This window comes from Neopelma chrysocephalum, unplaced genomic scaffold (genome assembly GCF_003984885.1).
Source record: "Neopelma chrysocephalum unplaced genomic scaffold, ASM398488v2 Primary Assembly neopelma1_87, whole genome shotgun sequence".
Lineage (NCBI taxonomy): Eukaryota > Metazoa > Chordata > Aves > Passeriformes > Pipridae > Neopelma > Neopelma chrysocephalum.
Genome location: NW_020897749.1, coordinates 342112 through 358071, shown reverse-complemented (window position 1 = coordinate 358071; position 15960 = coordinate 342112). Strand labels below are relative to the sequence as shown.

General features: G+C 48.6%; 1 protein-coding gene across 2 annotated transcripts; it reads right to left on the bottom strand.

Annotated features, from left to right (window-relative positions):
- Window positions 1-323: 323 nt before the first annotated feature.
- ACP6 (acid phosphatase 6, lysophosphatidic) lies at window positions 324-8262 on the bottom strand. Of its 2 annotated transcripts, none has more exons than XM_027692631.1 (10): window positions 8051-8262; window positions 6556-6687; window positions 6332-6462; window positions 5650-5729; window positions 4811-4898; window positions 3226-3358; window positions 2396-2496; window positions 992-1087; window positions 638-803; window positions 324-521 (listed from the first exon to the last, which is right to left on the bottom strand). In XM_027692631.1, the coding sequence occupies exons 1-10, from the start codon at window positions 8228-8230 to the stop codon at window positions 405-407; spliced, it is 1224 nt and encodes a 407-aa protein (XP_027548432.1). In that variant the 5' UTR covers window positions 8231-8262; the 3' UTR covers window positions 324-404. The 2 variants fall into 2 exon arrangements, with proteins under 2 accessions (XP_027548432.1, XP_027548433.1); XM_027692632.1 differs by having other exon boundaries at window positions 6556-6684.
- Between the last annotated feature and the right edge of the window lie 7698 nt (window positions 8263-15960).

Sequence of the window (15960 nt, the reverse complement as noted above, 5' to 3'; positions counted from 1 at the left end):
TTGTTATATCAAAGCTTTCAAGTCTGGTAGCACATAGCAAGCTGGGCTTCGTCCCACAGTCCCAGCATACAGGAAGATGTATGTTTTCTCCCGTATTCCTGAAGCAGCAGGACAATTTGAATTGGTCTGTTGTGTCCCTTGCTGTTTTAGCCTCTCTGTGCTTTTGTGTGGCTACCTCAGAAGTGAACTTGAGCCATTCTGTCACGTGGCTTCTTTCATCTTGTTGCTAACAGTGTGAAGTGACACTGTGCCACCCTGTGTCTGGTAGGAAAAAGTCCCCTCATCTAAAATGCCTCTGGAATAGGGAAGGCTGGCAAGAATATGAAGAAAAATAGTCAAAGATTGTGGCAATAAAATAATTTTAATTTAAAACAGCTTAATCATCAGTCAGTTTGCTGATTCCCCTATGTTTTGGAGCACAGGTTATTGTACTCCTGTGGACTGACCGAATACTGTGAAAGAGCTTTCAGAAATTCTTCAAGTGGGCAGAGACCTGCTTTACATCCTTTCACCACTTTCTCCTGCAAAAGCAAAGAGACAGAATCAGGGATTTTGTGGATTGCCAAAGCCAGTTTTTTGCTGCATGGTAAATCCAGAAGCCCAAGATTTTTATGAGGGACTTCCCACGGGATCTTACCTCTCCACGGTAAGACACGCGAACGAACCACTCTTTGGACCGACGGTGCTGGTACAGTTCCAGGGTCACATCTGCAGCATAAGGTGGCCACTTGTGATCAAAGGTGCCCAGTGCCAACAGGAGAGGAATAAGAGTAGAATCATGAGAAGCGTAGAGGATGAGCTTTCTGGAAAAAAAACCCAAACCCAAACAAAGAATGTCAGCTGTGTTCCTCCATGGAAAGCCAGTAGCACTCGTGCTTTTTCTACCAGATGAGCACTCATTCTCATTATCCCACTCATTCAATATCCTTCTGAACCAGCTTCACACTGACATCAAGTCAGAATTTATACCAATTGGAGTTTTGCCCTGTACCTGGCCTTTTCAGATGGAGTCGAGGGATTTATTGCTGCTTTAATGTTCTTCTGTAAGGCACTGAGAAGGAGACCAACACTCATCTTAATAACTTCTCTAGAAAAGAAGCAGAAACAAATTACTAGTTTTTAAATTTTCAAACAATTACATATGAACACCTGGGAACCTCTTTTCTATTATAAATTGATAACATGTATGGAGTGTAGCTACGAACTGTTCAGGGCAATTAATATAGTTAATTTTTAGTTCAGAGGTTTTGTAGTCACCACTCTAATTTGATTGCAGATTGGGAGGGGAGAGGTGTTAGCAAGCAGTATCATGAGGTGTGGTCCACACAAAGGGAAATCTAGAAACTCATTGATTGTTTTCTACACTATTTTGTTTCCCTGGTTGTGATTTTTGAATGCATGGGTTTCAGCTAGGGAAGATGACAGTAGCTGACTGCAAAACAGCAACTGAAGTGGTTGGGGTCTTTGCTGGGGAGGGGCAGGATTCAAGAAGGTGATGGCTATCCATTATAATAATAATTTATAAATTAGTTTTTATCTTTGTACTGAACAAAGAGATGATTTTTATACAACTTCTGGTGGGAAAAAACTCCCTCTACCGAAATGAGTAGGTCAGTGGAAATGGAAGATGAGTGTGAATGGCTCTCCTGGGTGTTGTGGGAATGGGGGGAATCAGTCTTTCAGTACCTGAGATCTCTAATATGTGTTAAAGAAAAGACTAAGGGCAACTACCCTACTAGAAAAGGCAGTGCTACACCATCACCTGATCAGAGCTGGTGAATGTGGCAGCTGCAAATGAATCTGAAGGGAAGATGACTGCTAGGCTGGCAACTCAGCCGACCTTTACGAACAACTGTGCGGGAGGCAATTAACTGCATGTGGCAGCACATTCTTTTGCAAGTAGTTACCTGTGTGCAGGGCCTGGCATCACCTTTTCCGCTAGCACTAGCACTTCTCAGCCCAGCTGTGCAGGTACCACCCCTGGGATAAACTTCCCAAGTTGGAATCCACATTGTACTTGTGCATCTGCAAGGGCTGTGCAGCCTCAGGGCCTGGGCTGGAAGTATTTCCTCTTCTCTTCTGCTTTTGCCTTTGACACAGGTTCACTTTAACACCGTGGCAGCTGAGGCCTTAAACCTCGGTGGGTTAGCACTGCTCCTCACAGACTATCAACCAAACAGCATGTAAGGCCACATCTTGGCCTCCTCAGTGTGGACTGCTTTTCCCTAGCTCATGTTACTGACTGAGGCACAAACTTCATGAGGCGGGCAGTAGCCTCTGGTGGGGGAATGCAGCAGATTGGAAAGGGCTTCTGTCCGCTGCAGAAGCTGGTGTAGCACATCCACCCCTGGGTGAGACAACCCCTGAGGCTGGAGGCATGGGTGCAGGCAATCACCTTGAACTCTCATCCAGAAGGAAGAGCATGGAGTCAACAGATCGGCGCTCAACCGTCTGCTGGAACTTCTTCAGCACAGGGGAGCTTGGCAGATTGTGCACCTGGAGGGAGAAGACACAGCCACAGGGTTTGACCCTTTCTGAACCCAGCCTGAAGACACGTGGGTGACTGCCCACAGAAAACTGCTGTTTCATGTCACACCATTTGTACTCATTTGTACATTGTACATTTGTACCTCACTTGAGGATTTTTAGGATGGTTTTAAACATACAGCCTTGCTCTGTGTACCTAAAGGATGGATGTTTGATACACTGCTGTGTGAAGGGAGTGTAACACATTGGGCCATTCAACTGGCAGCCACATCAATTACCATTTAGCTCCAGCAAAAAAGAGGTACTAAAGGGGGGGTAAAAATATGCCCAGCTTCCTTCCAGTAGCAGAAGCAATCTGGCTCATGGGTACTATGCTGGAACCAGGATTAGGAGGACTGTCGTGTGCTGAGTGCCAAAAAAGGGAAAGCACTTTGTAAATGGGGCAAGGCAGGCCCAGCTGCTCTCTTAGCTCTATACTGCAGTTGAAAGAAATACTGGATTTCCAGGTAAGAACATAAATACTGGAGATGAGTCTTCATCCCTCCTACAGCAAGGCTGACTCCACATCTTGCTTTTTAAAAAGGCCATGCTATTCCCATAAACTTTCTGGATTGCATAGAAAGGTACTGGGGTGGGTACCCGTTGCTATCCATGGGTGTTGGCACTCTGTGATTTCCTCCATGTGCGTGGTAAAGGGATGTTCTTCCTGTGACAGTGCAACAGAACTGCTCAGCTCACCTGCTCAGCAAAAATGTTATCGAGGAGGACAAAAAAATCCACAGACTCATCACCATCAATACCCATCATCTTCTTAATTTTTTTCAAGTCATCGGAGATACCTGGCTGATGCAGAGCATCCTTAGACTTCTGCCTGCAAGGAAGTTAAAACAAAAAACTTTTCACACACCAGGCTTCCTATCTTTTCTGTCAGGCTTTTCTGACCCAGCCCTGTGGAGCTGTCTCACATCAGTGAGGGGCAGAAGAGAAGCACTGCAGTATACTGAAGGATTCCTCATGTTGGGAGTCTGAGTTGCAGAAAGGACAGACAACGTATCCAGCTGTCAAGGATCAGAGCTGGCTCTCTGCTCTCACAGAGGCAGGGGGAAAAATTAAAATGTGAACGCCTGAGAAGTGGTTCCCATAAGCAAGGTCTGTGTATCAGTTAAGAGATCTGGTCATACTGGAACTGTACATGTCTGTGTCTTCAGGGAGCAGCCTTTAACTGCCTCATGAAAGAAGAAAGAGTAGAAGCTTTGAACTGATCGCTGTGTGGTGTGGGGGAAATGGGAACACCTAGATAATTCACTTGCAGCTTAAATTCACCTTTTGCTTTGTTAGAAGCCATTTGCATCTTTACACTGTTTTAAATTGTATTTAAAAAAATTTAGCTGAGAATACCCATGCTGGCTGTGTAAGCTGAAGCAGTGCTTCTTACTGCAGCTCAAAAAGTCTACCTTGACATGGTCACCAAATGTGCTCAGTTAATGGGCAGAGAGCAGAAGACCCTGCAGTTTACTCCCTTCTTGGACAGCTGATGTTACTCGAGGAGGCTGAATGTACTGGTTCTGTGGGCTGTCACCTCACCACTTTGTTGTCTAGAACAATTCTTTGCCTGCAGAGTCAAGCATTATATAGTGAGCTTTTGCAAGTGAATTCTGACAACTCCTGAATTTTGGACAAAAATATGGTGATGGATAATCCAGGCAAGCTGTAATACATCTGCCTCTCTTGTTCAGTTTCCACCCCATGCCCAACCTGGCACAGGCATTTTAGAGTACTTGACTCTGCAAACATGAGTGTTCTTTCTGTGTAGGATGTTCCTTGTTTTACTTCATTAGTCTTTGTTAAATGTATCAAGGCTGGGTATATTTCAGTTTCTTCAAGGTATAAATGTGACCGGAATGCTGAAATAACTCCCAAACCAGAAGCTGAATATAAAAAGGAGGCCCAATATGTTCACACTTGAAAGGCTTGTTAAGGAATGTAGATGACATTAATTCTGCCCTGCAGCAATGCCACAGACTAGCTGTACATTAGCTAGTAATGAGCGTTTGCTAGACACAGACTAAATTAAATTGGTCTTTCAAGAAAAAGTCTCTACTTTATTTTCTTCTGGTGCCACTGCTTGGTGTATAACTCCGCTTACCAAGTGTTTTATACAACTACCTAAGCATTCCCAAAGAACTGTAAGTGGCAGGGGAAGAAATTGGGAAATGGGAAGAAAACGTGCTGTTTTAAATTACTACTGCTGCAATGAGACAGAAGTGAAATCATACGGGGAGGTACTGCTGGCAACTACCTGGTCAAGCATTTCAGCAATTACCTGGTCAAGCATTTCAGGCGCTGGCAGTTGTGCATGTTGGGGTAGAGTATTTCAGAGCTGGCTTCATCAGTGACAATGACGACAGTTCCTGTGGAACAAGGAGGAAGTTCCCGTGATCAGCAGTGCATCTGCCTTTCTTTGGGCCGCTTTAATCCCTTTCACAGTCCTTGTGCTCAAGTGCATTGTTGTCAACTAGCAATTTCCCCTGAGGCATCACCTGCAACACAATCCACTGTGCTTGTTTCTGTGAATTGAATTCCACAGGGATGCCTGCTGTGAACCTCGCAAAGCTTTCTAATTGTGTGCTCATTTTTCTTAGTGTTTATAAGTGCCAAAAATTAGTCTCCGTGTCATCAGGTGTAAGGAGCTCTGGCAAGTCACTTCGGCTTGTTTGCGGAATTGAATATGGAAGGAGCAGAGGTGAGATCCTCAAAATGCAGAGCGTATTTCTAGGGCATACAAGTAGTCACCAACTGTAAGCTACAGGTGGAAGTTACTCCAGATACTGAACCTGTAAAGGATCTTGGCCAAGATACTCAGGTTTCTCTGAGAAACCATTTTCAGATGTGCATCTCGTGAACATTGGACCTACAACTTTTTGCCCTCTCGATTCCCCAGCAGGTCTGAAACTGCAGCAGAATGACACACAAAGAGAGCAAGGAAGTGACAAGCTGGTGAAGAACCCAAAGAGCCAGGAGAGTACAGGAAAGGGGGCCAAGTGCAAGGAACCGGGGAAGAAGTAACAACTAGGAGCCGGGGAGAGCTGGGGTGCGCAAGATGCGTGCATCTAGGGAAGGCTGAGCAAAGAAAGGAAGGCACTGTTCAGAAGTCTCCCCAACCTTCTTTCTGCTGTTGGTACAGCCCAGCCAGCACGCACCGTGTGGACTCCAGGTTCCGGACAATATTAGTGGAACGGATGCTGAAAGAGAGAAAGCAGTTCGTGAAGTGGCATTTTCTCCTTCCTGCCAACACGGCTGCAGCTGGGGAGGGCTGGCTGGAACTGAGGGTTCTGCTTCCACTGTGACTTTGGAAACCCGTGGTGGGATTCATCTTTTGTCACTGTAGCTATCTTAAGTAGACACCTACATCTGAACTGCCCTTTAACTCAGAAATAGTGGAGATAACAAACTGGCACTTCTCTGGTGTAACTTTAATCTCATCCTAAGCCAGACACTCCCAGCATTAGTGATGTGAGCAACCAGAGGTTGCTTCATCTCACTGAACTTCAGCTGTTTACAGTGAGTTCAAGTGTGCTCCAGAAATGCCTGTTTATCTTTTATTAACCATACAGGTGCATAAGACCAATGCCAATGGCTAAACCTGGATGAGATGAACCTGTCCCTGGCATCACTCTCAGCACTGCTGGGGAATTGGATGCTTTGTGTCACAAGAGAGTTTTAGTACCAGGCTCTGCAGGCTGAGCCAGTCTGCTGTGGGGTGGAGAAGGGTATGCCTAGCACAGGGCTACTTGTTAGGAAAGAGGAAGCAAGAGAAGGCCAAGGAGGGAACTGAGAGACTCACAAGACCTCAGCAGGCTTAAATGTTGGTGAAAGAAAGTTGGCTTCTTCCACATAGGTTCTCCTCAGCCTTTCCCCCAGGGCAAACGTCTGCTGCATGCCCAGTGTTGTCAGCTGTCCTGCAATGGTACCACCCTAAGAGCAAAGAACAGGAAGGGTCTCCAGTGGACTATGGAAACAAACAAGTCTACAGAGGGAACACAAACCCACCGGGAAAGAGAGCCTCACCTTGAATGTGGTCTTTTTGTATTGCTCCTCAAGGGGTGAGTGAGGTTGAGGTCCTCCATTTAGGTTAGTCACCTTGTAATCAAACTTAGTCTTAGCAGGTACATCTAAAAGAGTGGGGTGCCATTCCACCTGCTTCAAAACAAACAAACAAACAGTGCTTCAGTGGAAAACTTTCAAGAGCATTAAACCAATGCTGGAGTGTTATGCTGTGCTGCCTTGCCATAGAGATCCCTTCAGACAGCTCATAGAGAAATGAGAGCAGTGCTGCACTCTGGATTTGCAGATCTGATCTGCAGGAAACGCAGTACTTGTTTTCCTCCCCTTACAGGAGAAAGATCTGTAGGAAATCACAATTGCTGCTCATTGTTGCACACTGAAAAGCTGCTGTAGCAAACTACCCGAACTAGCACCTGCCAGCTCCCGAGGGGGCCTCAGTGGAGGCTGGGAGAGTCGTATCAGTTGTGGTAAAACCAAGGCAGGAGCTGCACATTTGCCAAGCACCATCTGGAAGGTGTGGTGCTCAGCCCCAGAGCAAAGTCCATGGGCACTGCAGTACTGAGTGTTATCCCCACTGCAGCCCCTTCACTGCATCCTGCCCCTGAGGGCTCCCAGCAGCCGAAGCAGTTGTTCACAGAATCAGTTAGGTTGGAAAAGACCTCTGAGATCATTAAGTCCAACCTATGATGGAACACCCCCATGGCAACTAGACCATACCACTAAGTGCCACAACCAGTCTATCCTTAAGCACCTCCAGGGACCAGTCTGTTCAAATGTCTGATCACCCTTTCCATCAGGAAATTCCTCCTTATGTCCAACCCAAGCCTCCCCTGCCAAAATTTGAGCCCCTTTCCTCTTGTCCGAGGTGCCTGGGAGAAGACCCCAACCCCACCTGGCTACAACCTCCTTTCAGAGAGATGTAGAAAGTGATCAGGTCACCCCTGAGCCTCCTTTTCTCCAGGTTAAACACCCCCGGCTCCCTCCTCCTAACAATTGTGCTCCAGACCCTTCCCCAGCTCCACTGCCCTTCTCTGGACACGCTCCAGCACCTCAGTGTCTTTCCTGGAGTGAGGGACCCAGAACTGGACACAGCGCTCGAGGTGCGGCCTCACCCGTGCCGAGTACAGGGGGACAATCGCTGCCCTGATCCAGCTGGCCACAGTATTCCTGGTACAGGCCAGGATGCCATTGGCCTTCTTGGCCCCCTGGGCACACGCTGGCTCATGTCCAGCTGCTGTGGACCAGCACCCCCAGGCCCTTCCCCGCTAGGCCGCTTTCCAGCCGCTCTTCCCCAAGCCTGTCGGGAGGCGTGGGGGTCCACGCTCCCAAATTCCCACGTCTCCCCCACATTTACTCTGGGGGGAGTAAACTTATCGATTCCCCTTGGGAAGAGGAAAATAAAACCTAAACCACCGGGCTGCCCATCAGGGAAGCAAAGGCAGCAGCTCCACCGCGGGGCACCCACCGCCGCCCCCGGCCCCGTCCCGTCCCTGCTCACCAGCGCGGCCCCCGGCAGCGGCTGCAGCGGGGTGCGCGCCCCGTGCCGGAACACCACCTGCACCAGCCTCAGCTCCAGCTCCCGCCGCCCGCCGCCATCCCGCCCGGCCGCCGCCGCCCGCCGCCGCTGCGCCCAGGCGGCCAGGCCGCCCAGCACGACCAGCCGCGACCCCCAGCCCATGGCGGCACGGCCGGGCCGCGGGGGCCGGCGGGAAGGAAGCGAGTCCCCCCCCCGCGGGCTCCGGGGTGCCGAGGCGGCCCGGCAAGGACTGCGGCTCCCGGCGGGCGCCGCGCCGGGGAACCGGGCGGGGCTGGGCGGGACCGGCGGCTCCCCCCGCCCCGGGGCCGCCCCCGGCACCGCCGCTGCCTGCGGTGGGGCAGCGCTGGCGCCCCGTGGCCGGTGAGGGGTTTGTCACTTCTCCCCGTCTTTAGTTCTTTTCCCTGTGGGATTCACGGTGTCACAGAATGATAGAATCAGCCGGGTTGGAAAGGACCTCCGAGATCATCAAGTCCAACCCTTGATCCGCTACCACCGCGGTTACCATCCGTGGTGAATTCTCCGTCTCTGGAGGTGTTAAGGATGAGACTGGATGTGGCACTTAGTACCGTGGTGGTGTTCGGTCATAGGCTGGACTCAATGATCTGAGAGGTCTCTTCCAACCTAATTGAATCTGTGATTCTGTGCAGCTTCCCGGGTGGGAAAAGCCCTTTGGGGCTGGGATTTATTTTTTTTTAACCCCCCCAATTTCCCCCCTCTCCCCAGAGGCTCCCAGGGCTGTGGGAGTAGTGTGCTCAGGCAGAAGAGCCGTGCTGGTGCTTTACAGGTGGATTGGATGCAGTATTGAGGGAAGAGCCTGCAAGGAGGGAGAGAGTCCCCTAGTTCCTCCCCGTTTGGTTGCTTGTGCCCTCCTGTCAGCAGCCATTGGTGGGGAGGGGAGCTTTGGGAAGGGGAGAGTGTTTCACTTGGCTCAGATCTCACATGCACCAGTCATCTGTGCAGTGCTTTGATCCTTAATCGGCCTGGGTGGATGTAGCATCAGCAGTGGGAGAAATTTCCCTCTCCTAGTTCTCTCTAGTTCAGGTGTTAATGGCAGTGTTTTGCTGAGAGAGGGAACAGCTCTGCTTCAACCTGTAACTTGTCTATCTCCCTGCCTGTACTTGCTCACCCCTTTAACCTCACCTGCAAAGCTTTGCAGCTGGTGCTAAATGTGGAAATGACAATTTGTTTGTTGTTCTTGTTTAGATGAAAGCTTTTTCCACTGCCAGTTTGCTAAGCAAGGTCTTTTTCAGTTTGGATGCCCAAGTGCAGACAGTCTGGGAATGGAGCAGTGGGCACTGACCTAGTCTTGTCCGGCTTCTCATTCCCACCATGGCTTAGGGAGCCAACACAGTGCTGGCATTGCCCTTGGAGATGAGATGCAACAGTGAGGCAGGTAAAGTCAAGGCCCTGCCATGTAGGTAACCTGAGGTGCCTGGAGGGCTTCAGGGTTGTTTGCGATATTGGAGCTGCCTCTTGGCATCCCCCAGCAGCACGTGGCCAAGCTGTCCAGGGTGAATGTGAAACCAGTGTCTGGAGGTGCATGTTCCACTCCTTGTCTCATCAAACCATTGTTTCTTCTCTCCTGGCAGTGATGTGGAGGACCAGTGAGTCTGTACAAATTAACTCTTTATTCAGCATCTTTTTAGCACATAGCTAATAGATTCATAGAATCACAGCATGGTTTGAGTAGGAAAGGACCTTAAAGACCACCTAGTTCCAACCTGGTCTTGAACACTTCCAGGGATGGGACATCCACACGTTTTGTGGGTGACCTGTTCCAGTGCCTCACCACCCTCACAGTAACTAATCTATGTGAAAGCTAGAGAGCTGTGCATTCTTGGGCTTTTATAGGACACTATAAAGCAATCAACAGGTTACTGTCACCTTGGTTCCTATGAACCTTCTGGTTCAAGGCTTTGTGGTGAAGTCACTGGCATAAGTAATATCTCTATTAGGGAATAATCAGTTCCCTTGTTTCTTATGCCACATCTGCTTGATTTAGATTTATTGGGGATTTCTGTGTCCCCCCTTGTCTGCCATCCTGCCTCCTTATGTATGTTATAGACTCCAGTAGATTTGGATTTCAGCGTTACCCAGGACCTGTTTTATTCCTCCCTTTCTTCTTACTTGTGCTGATGGAAGCTATTGAACAGTTATTTTACTGTCTGTAAAGATCGGTTCTTTAACTTGGCTACAGACAATTGCAGACCTGACTACACTGCTCTCACTATCTCCCTCCTTCCTGTTTTTCCCACCTGAAAGCAGGCACTGTCTGTTGGGAGCTGAAGCATTCCCTGAAACACTGGAACTGGTGGATTGTGTCTTTGAAAGGTAGCACACCAGAAAAATGTCGTGAAGACTGGGCAAAAGAGAATGTCTGCAGTAAAAGATGTCTTCAGGAAAGCTGCTGAGTGGAGATCGCTGCAGTGAGGCAGTGGTGTCTCTGAGGCCTCATGAAGTGCCTCACAGGTTTGTTACATAGGTAAAGGAGTCTCCTCTGTCCTCTGGGGCAGGTCTTGCCTCTGTTTCTAAGATTTTGACTTTATGCTTGGTCTGAAATGTGTGGGCCTGGACTCTGAGCTTTCTGGTATCCGTGTGCTTCCTGCTGCTTTTCCTTTGGTCTGTTGCCAGTGGCGTGCTGTGGGTGATGCAGAGACCCTAAAGCCGTACCAAACACTTAACACTAGGGCTGCCATCAGGGCTGCTGGTGTGGCATGGACAGCAACAGAGACCAGGAAGGGTTTTGGTCCCATTGAATTCAAATGCTCAGCACCTGCAGTGAGTGCTGGCAGCCTCACTGCTGCAGGAGGGCTGCCTGTGCTGCCTGGGGCCAGCCGGGACAGTGAGGAGCAGAGAACACGGTGTCCCTGTTCCCTGTGTACCCTCCTATCCCATCTACCTCTCCCTAGTTCCCAGCTGTCCTGCTTTCCATTTTTACCACTGCAGGCAATTAAAAGAAATCCTGAAAAGAGTTGCAAGCTTGCTTCCCATAAGGTTGCCCCTGAAAAAAGATGAGCCCCATGTGGATACACGAGGCACGAGTGCCAAGTGGATATCTAGGCTGGGAAAGAAGCTCAGTGCAGGCTGAATGCACGTGCCTGTAAATGTCCTCTTGACAGACCCGGAATGTCCTGCTCCCAGGGGAACCCACTGGAAACTCATTTATGACCTGTGTCACCAGAGTGACTCAGTGCTTGCCAGACATTAAAGGCAAGTGTCCTCAAACCATTCCTTGGAGTACAAATGCCATGTAACCCATAGAAACACGTGGCAAAGACAACGGAATAATTTGCGTTGTGTTGGGAGGAAGACCTGGGTGTAGAAACCAAGTTCCTTGAGTGTCAATTCTAAGAATGCCTTTATCTCTCAGGAGCAGTACCCAGCATTGATTCAAGCAGAGCTCACAGGACCTCTGGCTGGAGGCACCAGAAGAGTCACAGGTAGTCGATGCCTGCAGGGAGCAGGGTGAGGGTGAAGGAGGGTGAGGATGGTGACCTGCACAAAGGCTGGAGGGAGGAGCTGCTGCAGGTGGGAAGAGGTTGGCACAGACACCAGCACGTGCAGACGGGAGAATCTGGTGATCTCCTCGTGTCTCTCAAAGCCGTGCAGGTTCTGAAAGGGTTACCTCAGTTTTCTGAGCTTAGAGCATGTGAAACACAGAGGCACGACAAGAGCAGAGAGAGAAGGAAAAACGATATTTCAGAGTCCAAGAAAATAACAAATGGAGGAATCAAGCCTAAGCCTTGTGTTGTGAGAGGGGCAAGAATACTGGGAGGAGACGGAATAGGAAAATGTAGTTAAGAGGAGGGAGGGAGGAAGAGAGAAAGGTGATGCGACAGAAATGAGCAGAGATGAATCAGGGAGGGAGGCTCACAGTGAATTTATTTGAATTTCCATTCAAATGTTACTCTGGAAGAAAACCCCGGTTCCTGTGAAGCTGTGAAGACTGGGACTGTGGGGGCCCTCGAGGGTGGCCTTGGCTGCTGCCAAGCAGCATTTCTGTTGAGATATATTTTAGAATATACCACGCCACAGCAGGTGCGGGCAATTAGAGGAGAGATCTCCAAAATAGCAGGCGGCTGTCAATTTTTTAGCAAATGGTGTTGCCCTGTTTTTTTTCTTTGTCCAACTGTGTAGAAATTTATTCTAAGATGCACCATCTTTTACAGAAATGTTTTCGAAGGACCTGTTATTTTTTACCCTTCTGTTGCATTTTGTGACCAGACAAGGAGCAGAAGGCTAATCCAAGGGCCAGCCAGGGTGAGGTTTTTTTCCACTGAAGGAAGTTAATGAGCTCTAATGAACAAGCAAGTTTCAGGAAACTTTCCCCTCTGAAAGCAGAGGGCAAGTTTCCTCTTGGTTGGAATTTAACCAAATTACACTGATTACTATCTTTGGGAAATATCATCATTGCTCTCATTTGCCTTTTTATAGTGCTTCACAAATGTATCATGCCTCAGGACACACTACTTTGATAAGTTTGCATTTATGTCCTCCTTTTCTTGGAAGAGGAAACTGAGTCATAGTGGATTTCAGTTTGACTGAGTCACGCAGTCATCTTGTGTCTGATACATTGATAAGGTGTGAGATAAACTATTGTGATTAGATTTTTTGTTCTGTGACGTGGATTGAAATTAAACAGTGCTTAAAAAATACCCCCCAAAGAAACAATTTAACCTCGTGGGTTTGAGTGGTTTATTGTTTCTCGGACTAAGGGAACACCTTGTCCCTGAACAAAGGTAAAAGATGTCCAGGTTGGATGGGGCTCTGAGCAACCTGGTCTGGTTGAAGACCTTCCCCATGGGCAGGGAAGTTGGAACTAGTTGATCTTCAAGGTCCTCTTCCAACCCAAACCATTCTATGATTTTATGATCCTATGAAAGGTCTATAGCTCTTTGTGGTGTAAATCACAGATGAACTGTTAAATGTTTGTGTGGCAGAGACACAAATGACATTTGGATACCCTTGGTTAGGTGGGTCTGTTTCCCTCGGATTGGTATGGGTCAGAAAACAGGCATATTGCCTTGGCTTCTTTCATTCCTTTCCCAAGTGTGTTTTTGCTCAGCAAAGAGGGTGAACTGGAAATGTTCTTCCACAGTTCTCCACAACACAGGCTGGGCTGGGAGCCTGGCAGTGATGCTGTCTGCTGCAGGACAGTGGCAGAACCGGCCTTGTGTGACTGCCCAAAGTGAGCCATGAGCAGCTCGTGACAAACATATCTCTGTGTCCCAGCCTTGAGGGGCACATGCCTGTTTTGGGGCAGCTCCGTGGACTGCATGGAGTGCATGGAATATGTCTTTATGGCCAGGTGCTTTGCTTGCTAGAGCCACTCCTGGGCGGAGCACCTGCTGCTCTGCTCTAGCACAAAGTGTTTTCCCGCCCTTCCAAATGCTTCTTCCACCCCAAAATTTTCCCATGACTGGCTCTCTGAGTACAATGAAGGTGTTTTCACTATGGCCCCTTGAGGTGATTGTGGCTGCTGAAATCTCAGGTGCAAAATGGGCAAGAACTGGCACAGTATTCATGTTCAGAATCACAGGCTGCTGCATCCTGCGGCCAAAAGAGCTTTGACCATTCCCAACTGTGGAGCTAATGATGATGTCTCTGTGTCCTGCAAGGATGGGTGACCACAGTGGCTGTTATAAACTAGTCAGCCTGGGCACATAAGCTGTATTGTGCTCATAAAGAGCAGAAATTTATTTATAAATTGTTCGAGTGTGCTGTGTTGCTTCATGTGGAGCTGTATCGCTCTTGTCTGCTCTGGTCTGTCTGTCGTGGTGAACCTTGTAGCCAGCTGCTTTGTGAGCAAGGCGCCTGGGGAAATGGAAGGAATGTTTCCACTCCTAGTTCCTGTGATCCTTTGGGGTGGAATTGGCAAAAATAAACTCGTAAGTGCCACCGCAGACCAAGCCCTCGCTGCAGGACACCATTCATGGTGCAGTGTACAGATCTGTGCATCTTGTCTCTTTTTCTGCATGCTTTCACATCAGTGGTTTGCCTTCCAGCAGTGAAATGGTGTGTTGATTCTTGCGGGTCATAATTGAATTTCTAAATTCCTTCAGGTTATGTGTGTGAGTCCTGGAAGTCGGAGTTGTTGCGTTTAGGGCTGGTGCCACGAGGCACATTTTGGGAGATTTTCTTCTGTGGATTTTAGAAACAGGTTATTGGCCAGCCAGTTGTTTCCTGTCCCTTTTGTCTGGGAACACGTGGGTTTTTTTCCCTTACTTTTCTTTTTAATTTACGGGCCTGTGCACTTGGTCACTGCCAGTGTGGCGGCGGGAGCGCTGGAGGCCGACTGTGCGCTGGGCTGTGCACCGACCGTGCGAAGGTTCATCCCCTGCCCTGTAACCCAGCGCAGAAGATGTGCTCCCTGCCTTCTGTTTTTCTTCTGTTCCAACTTTGTCATCCTAAACTGGATGATGCCCACAGCCATCTGCTGCGTTCGGGAGTCTGCGGCATCACGCCGACTCAATTATGTGCCTCTCTGGGATAGCAGCAGGGCAGTTTTCTCTTCAGCTTTGAGAGAGTGTTTTTCCCTCGCACAGAAGCGAGCTGGATCAGCTGTTCCCATCCTCATCAGGTGGACTTTCTGTGCCTGTGCAGTGGAGCTGTCCAGGTGTGGTGGGAGAGCTGCCAGTCTTTCACTGTGCTGAGATGCTGGTGCTCTGATGTGGTGGCAGATGTGCTCCCCCATGGCAGCACTTTAACCACTTGGCCCTTTCAGTCTTTACCACCTCATTTACTTTTTGTGACTGTACGTTAAACCAAATGTTTTGGGATGATATGAAATTTAAAGGAGGTGGTGTAAGTGTAAATTACATTTGCTTTCTTTTGAAATGCGCAGGAGAGAAGGGCTACAAAGGGATCACCTTGAGCCTTAAAGTTGATTCCTAGGAAAGTTGTTTCATTATGCTTTCATACCCAGGGAGAAGTGACCAAGGAGTAGGATTTATGTGTGTAATACACCTGTGACATCAGTCTTCTTCCTGTGGTGGGCAGGCAAGACATAACTTAAATCTGGGCCAAAACGTTCTCTTTTCTTTTTCTGCAGGTTTAGATAAATTTTGAGACTCCAGGACTGCTTCAGGTTTTCTTCTTTGCCTTTTCTGAAGATGGTGAGGTACCTGATGGGTTTCAACATGCAGTCATCCAGGCTTGCTGTTTGAATCCTCCTGGGCTGTCCATGGTGCCCTTTTCCCCCTTCAGTAAATACTCTGTTATATGAGGATAGGGGTCAGATCAAGTGGTGGGGAGCTAGAATAGAAGACTCATCTCAGGGACCTGTGCTATTTACATTTAAGACACTTCTGGCCCCACCAGCTGTTCCATGTGTGTTATTTTCAGAAGGGCAATAATCCACGAGAGGTCAGCAGGGTGGAATTGTGTGAATACGTTGGGTGAGGGAGATCAAGAGGCTTGGAAGTCCTCAGGCCTTTTCATGACAGAGAGTCACGATCCCGGATGATTATGTCTTGCAGACTGGGAGAACCCCAGGAGAGCTCTGGAAGTGCTGCTTGCGTGGTGAGGAAAGGCTGCTCAGCTGGGTGTTTGTGAGCTGTTTTCAGGAGTCATCTGTGTTTACACTGCTGGCAGGACCACCTGTTCTTTTCTGAACAATAATATGTGTGTGTGTGTGTGTGTGTGTGTGTGTATTGCTGCATTTCTGCATTTATTTTTAGCCCTTCCTAAAAACCTCCGACAGGTTTGAAAGATGCTGTGGATTGTGAGAGGTGCCTGGCGGCATTGCTCGCATTGATGGTTGTCAGAATTTCCATGCTAAGTCTCTGCTTTGGAAAGGCTTATAACTCATCCTTCTATTCTTGGTCCTGCAGCCCTTGTATCCTGGAAAAAATAAAAAAATAAAAACCCAA